This window comes from Andrographis paniculata, unplaced genomic scaffold (assembly GCF_009805555.1).
Source record: "Andrographis paniculata isolate CXL003 unplaced genomic scaffold, ASM980555v1 Contig59END, whole genome shotgun sequence".
Classification (NCBI taxonomy): Eukaryota; Viridiplantae; Streptophyta; class Magnoliopsida; order Lamiales; family Acanthaceae; genus Andrographis; species Andrographis paniculata.
Window position 1 is genome coordinate 5,345,336 of NW_026137594.1, and position 5,539 is coordinate 5,350,874.

A 5,539-nucleotide genomic window follows, 5' to 3' on the forward strand; every position below is an offset into this window, starting at 1 on the left:
GATCTTGAGTGACATCATGTTGATGAAGCCGTAGGTGCTTCAAGTAATCTCAATAATTCCAACCTTCGTAGTAGAGATGTTGGTGAATCCTCAGGTCCGCCTGTCGTGTATGATCGTCGCCGTGGCTCTTCTAATAGATGTTTGGTGGATGAGGATGAAGATGATGATATGAACAATGAAGAGTGAAGATTGATGTGAAATTTTAGAAATTGAGGGTTCTTTTTGGTGTTTTGAAACTTTAATATTTTGAACTATTGGTATTTTAGTATTTTGATAGTTATGTTTAATACTTTAATGTTTTGATATTTTGATATTTTATTTGAAATATAGTGATTTGATGTTATAATATTATATTGTATAATTAACTATTAGAAACTTATAATAGGTAAGTCGCCGTATTGCCGCCATTTCAGGCACCGTGTCGCCTAGGCGACATGGCAGTCCGACGGCGCTGTGTCTAAATCCTCGCCGTAACAACCTTGGTGCTGAGTGATAAACTTGGGCTGCCCAGTTTAGTCCCTCCAGCAAAGGAACCTGCAAGAAGTCTTTACCTTCTCTCAAATCTTGATCAGAACATTGCTGTTAGAGTTCAAACACTACTACTTCACGGCAGCAGCTGATAAGGGGAATGAAGTTGCTGCACAAATCATCAAGTAAACCTTTGGAAAATTTTTAGTTCGCTATTTATCCACTTGCAGGGCGCATAACTGTTATCTTTTAATGTAAGGAAAATCATAGTGGACTGCACAGGAGAGGGGAAAAGTTCTCGTTGAGGCGGAGGCCAACTGTGATATTCAGCAACTTGCGGACATGGCAAAGGATGATCCTTCAACTCTTTGGAAGCTTCGTTATGAGATTCCAGAAGCCGACAGTACATTGCAGATGCCTCCTCTAGTGGCTCAGGTTAGTAGGATTCTTGAAACAATAGGATAGATCATATTGGATTGCATAGTGAGGAATTTGATAAAAAGTTGCTTTGGTTCCTCAAGCTGGAGAGCTTATGGAGAAACCACTATCATCACGTGGAGTTCGGCTAGTTCATGAAGGCGGTTCAAATGGTTAAAGATGAATACATGAGGTCTACTATAGCTATTTTGAGGTCACAAGAGTTAAGCTTTCACTAAATTCCACTCTGCTCACATCACAACATGGTGCCAGCTATCGTTTCATACAACAGACTCTGGATGGGGAGAGCAAGCCCCTTCTGTCACAGTCACAGCCTGTAGGAGGAGAACTCCCACAGAGCCACAGAAGGAAATGGTTCTCCAAGAACCAGATCTTAGAGGTCCTGAAAGTATTTGCAAAGGACATGGTTGGTAATTATACATCAACACTCTAATCCAATGTGAGTGAGTTCAGGTTTATCTGGTTTCTGTAATGAAAGATGAAATTATTTCTGCTTCATGGGTGGTAAGTTACCGAATTTAGAATTTTCGACCTGTTTACTTACTCCGAAGAGCAAGAATCATTATAAAGCTTCAGTAGCAAGAAGAAATCTAGCAAGCCCAACTGAAGTCAAAAGAGATTGCATTGCATGCAACAAACAGCTGTTGATGTAGATGTAGAAACAAAGTTCATTTTCCACACAGGACAACATCTCTCTTTGATGGCCTATAGCTCAATGGATTGAGACTGTAAATGCACAAATTGGCATGTTTGGATTTGACTAAAATCTCATCAGATGTAGAGTGAAAGGCAGGGACACGACAGGAAGGAGAGGGGCTGGACAGTAAGGTTGCTCTACAAGAGATGCCAACAGCTTTATCTCTAGCAGCACATTGGACCCCATCAACAGAAGGAACTTCAAATCTGTAGGTTCCCTTCCTGTTTGTTGTCCTGTTAACCGAAAAGGATATGTGTTCTTCAGTCCTTGGGGAATTGGCCTTGATGATGCAGTCAGCTCTGACTTCAACACCTGTTCCAGAAACACATGTAATGTAAATAAGGGGGATGGCACAAGCATAAGCATAAGCTTGCTGGGAGGAGGTAGAACAAAGAGTTGCATAAACTCAGGAAAGCAGCAAGTTAGATATGGATGGTGGAGAAGGAATGAATGGGACCTGGCAGGAAGTAGCTATGCCTGGAGAAGGAGTTGCTGGAGCAGATATCACAATAGACCATGCCCATGACAGTGATTTGGGGTTGAGAAGGAGGAGGGTTAGACTTAGTAGGGGAGTAAGATGTAGCGGCGGCTGCTGCATCAGCTTGCAAAAGGGACGAAGGAATCGGCAACAAGGACAATAACAAGACGACAAGTGTCGTTGCAAAGGCCATTGCAAGGAGGGGAACAAGAGAGAGATATTAAAGAAGCCAAGAGGGAGCTTCTTCTCTTTTGTGATTTAAGAGAAAGAGAGAATGGCAGGCAGCAGCAGCAATAGCATTGTAGGTTGAGTGAGTACTTCTGGCTGGCAATAAAAGGAATGCCTTTTTATATTTCCCTATATATAATAAACCAAATGCATGTGAACTTTGTTTGGCTTATTGTGCAGCAGCAGCTGATAAAAGTTAAATTGGCTTGGCCGGATGCTTGCTAGCTAGACCTCAGTTTCATTTTCTTTGAAGAAAATGATTTCATATAATTCATAGTATAAGAAACATTTCAATTCAATGCACTAAATGAATTTTCCTGTCAATATGATGTATAAATGAATCTTCAATTTCGGCCTCCTCCATTAATCACAATTAAAATAATTTATCTGACTCCATTCCCACATGGTTATATTTACTTGCCACTGCACTACTTGACTGAGATTGTGATAGCATGTATACGAGGGACCTTTGACCTAATTAGAGGGCCATCACTTTACTTAAGGCATATGACATATGGACTAGTACATAAAGTTAAATGGATCCCACAAACAAACCAATATTGTATTTGTATGTATGTATGTATGTATGTATGTATGTATGTATAAATGGCGTGGAACTGAAAAACACAAGAACTACAGATGTACATAAAAGCAAACAAATCTATAGGGACACCACACCACCCACATGCATGTATGGTATTGTACATACCACACCACTGTCGCACACAAATGCTACCGACGAATCAACATGTATACAGCAAAGAACAACGGATATCTAAATTATTGTCCTTTTCGACTTCTCATCAGTTTCTCTGAGCTGGTCACCTCCTTCAGTTGAATTGAATTGCACAAGTTAATCAACGACTCAATCGAACTGACTCTCCAGGATCACAATATGGAACACGAACACATACACACGTGCTTCTTTGGAGCTTCATCGATCTTCTTCTCTGCAGCACACAATGGCAACTTTTACTTGCAGCAACTATGAATGCAAACTCGTCATGCTAAAAGTCAAAATAACTTGACCAGCACCAACACACGACTAAATCAAATATTTGTGAGTAGGATACATTTTCAGCTTTCTCTGTTAGAAATTGAAACCCTTTAATCCCCACTGCCCAATTTGCTAATGCTAAATATTTATGTAAAAAATTGCAAATCCAAACAATACTGGAAGCACTTGAAATACTTCAACAGCAACCATGTCAATTAGACGAAAAAAAAATGGCATTTGGCATAGAAACAGGTTCATACAGGCAAAAGTACGGCTATGCAGTAGTAGGAATGGAATTGAATGAAACGAAGGTGGATAAACAAGTATATATACATATATATATGGGGGGGACATAATACAGCTATGCCAGTCTTTGGAGCAAAAGTTGTGATATTTAATGCAAGGCTTCAATAACAGAAGGACAAATACATATTCTCTAACCAACAACATTGACAATGTGATACAGGGAAAAGATACACTACTATGCTGTGGGAGTCTGAAACACAGAAGAGAAGTGATCAATTTAAAATGTTTTTAGGAGTGAGCAAAAACTATCACCATAATCAATTCTACACAAGAATGGAATTTGATTCACTTGCACTCTCCAGTCCCAATCACCCAGAGGAGAGATACAAGATACAAGTGTCCAATTTATTTGCTAAGTCCTGTCTCACCCACCCACCTATCTAACCCATAAGGGCACTCAGGCATCATAACATAGAAACTAAATGAGTAAGTCTGAAAGAGCAGAGCAGACTTTCCATGAGATCAAAGTTAAGAATGAAAACCCTGTCTCAGATTGCTGGGTATTCAATATTAAAGAAGTTCGTTCAGCCAGACCCAGGAGAATTAAACTTAAGGCGCCTTAGTCGAGTTTCCAATTCATTAATGAGTAAGAAAAGTAACCTGTCTTTGCTTTGGCTAGGGATGGCTGCACAACAGCATGCATGATGATAACTCCTCCATTGGGTAGGTCTCCAAATGGCATCTTGCACTGGGCAACAGTCTTGTTGTTTGCCAAAATTTTCCCCGCACTTATTAATTTCACATCATTTGCAGCCTTGGGCGCAATTTTTTTATCTGACAGCAAAGAGGTTTTCACTCAATAAGATTGACTGATTGTATTATAAAATATAAGCAGCACTTGGAAGCTTTTGTCCTCCTTCCTTTAATCCTTTCTTTCATTAGGTACAGGTGAGCTAGCTATATACAATTGTCGAGTCTAGAGAGAGAGCCCAATACATACATACTACCCACGAGTCTCTTCTTAAAGCAAAGGCAAAGAAAAAGTGTGGCGAATATCACTAATCTTCCAACTTCATTAATTAGGGACCCAACCCCTTGTATAGAATAGAACCATTAATTTGAAATAGAAAACCAGCCAGGCAGCAGCAAGTGTTCTCGGCTTTAAAAGACAGATTCCCTTATTATTATAATTATTACTATTATCCCGATTGATTGTATAGCCGCAGTTGTGTAAATGAAATTAAAGGGGCGGGACGGATTGGATTGGACTGGATTATATGATTGATACATGATACATCCCTAGTTCTCAAGTGTTCATTCAGAAAAGCACAGGGAATTTGAATTTGAGTTAGAGTTAGGGAAGAAAGGTACCTTTAGGCCACTCGGCCACAATCCTCTCCTTGAGCATGGCAACAGTGGATGCGGGTGAATATCGAAAAGGGCCGATATCTGATCCATCGTACAATCTGAACTTGAGCTCTACCAAATCCTCCTCCGGCATTTGGGAAGGACTTCCGCAACCAACCAAATCAAAGCCGATAGAAATAATTCTAAGATAAGAAGCAAAACCCGAAACTCACCCACCCACCCACCCACCAACCTACCGAAAAGTCATTGAAGTGGTAAAGAAAGCATTATGAATTTGAGAGGAAACCTAGCCTAGAGAGAGTAGCAGATGCAGATGCAGATGTCGATTTAGATGTTGATGGTGATGTTGAGATGGGTGGCACGCACAGTTTGTGATGGCGATCCTCTTTTTTGGTTTTGTAGAATTGAAGATTACAAAAAAAAAAAAAAAAAAAAAAAAAAGAAAAAAGTGAAGAGGTGGAGTGGATGGTGGGTGGGTGGGTTACTGATACTGTTACTATAGTAATTAGTAGTATGTATGTAGTAACCTTTTCCTCTACAGGCTCTACTGCTAGTGCTAGCTTCGCTTCCGTTTCAGGCAGCATCACAGCGAAAGAAGCACAGCACGCACCGGGCATGG

At 40.2% G+C, this 5,539-nt stretch overlaps 2 protein-coding genes across 2 annotated transcripts; both read right to left on the minus strand.

Moving 5' to 3' along the window:
- Positions 1-1,510: 1,510 nt before the first annotated feature.
- LOC127258474 (major pollen allergen Ole e 1-like) lies at positions 1,511-2,390 on the minus strand. Its single transcript, XM_051285322.1, has 2 exons — positions 2,061-2,390; positions 1,511-1,915 (listed from the first exon to the last, which is right to left on the minus strand). The coding sequence occupies exons 1-2, from the start codon at positions 2,272-2,274 to the stop codon at positions 1,575-1,577; spliced, it is 555 nt and encodes a 184-aa protein (XP_051141279.1). The 5' UTR covers positions 2,275-2,390; the 3' UTR covers positions 1,511-1,574.
- A 456-nt stretch (positions 2,391-2,846) lies between these two features.
- LOC127258475 (membrane-anchored ubiquitin-fold protein 3-like) lies at positions 2,847-5,335 on the minus strand. Its single transcript, XM_051285323.1, has 3 exons — positions 4,924-5,335; positions 4,213-4,386; positions 2,847-3,259 (listed from the first exon to the last, which is right to left on the minus strand). The coding sequence occupies exons 1-3, from the start codon at positions 5,051-5,053 to the stop codon at positions 3,198-3,200; spliced, it is 366 nt and encodes a 121-aa protein (XP_051141280.1). The 5' UTR covers positions 5,054-5,335; the 3' UTR covers positions 2,847-3,197.
- Positions 5,336-5,539: the final 204 nt, after the last annotated feature.

Coding starts and splice junctions, on each gene's coding strand:
- LOC127258474 (XM_051285322.1), bottom strand. CDS start 2,274: ATGGCCTTTGCAACGACACTTGTCGTCTTGTTATTGTCCTTGTTGCCG. Junction 1,916..2,060: donor GCATAGCTACTTCCTGCCAG/GTCCCATTCATT, acceptor TTTCTGGAACAG/GTGTTGAAGTCAGAGCTGAC.
- LOC127258475 (XM_051285323.1), bottom strand. CDS start 5,053: ATGCCGGAGGAGGATTTGGTAGAGCTCAAGTTCAGATTGTACGATGGA. Junction 4,387..4,923: donor TGTGGCCGAGTGGCCTAAAG/GTACCTTTCTTC, acceptor CTTTGCTGTCAG/ATAAAAAAATTGCGCCCAAG. Junction 3,260..4,212: donor CCTAGCCAAAGCAAAGACAG/GTTACTTTTCTT, acceptor TGTGTGCTGCAG/AGAAGAAGATCGATGAAGCT.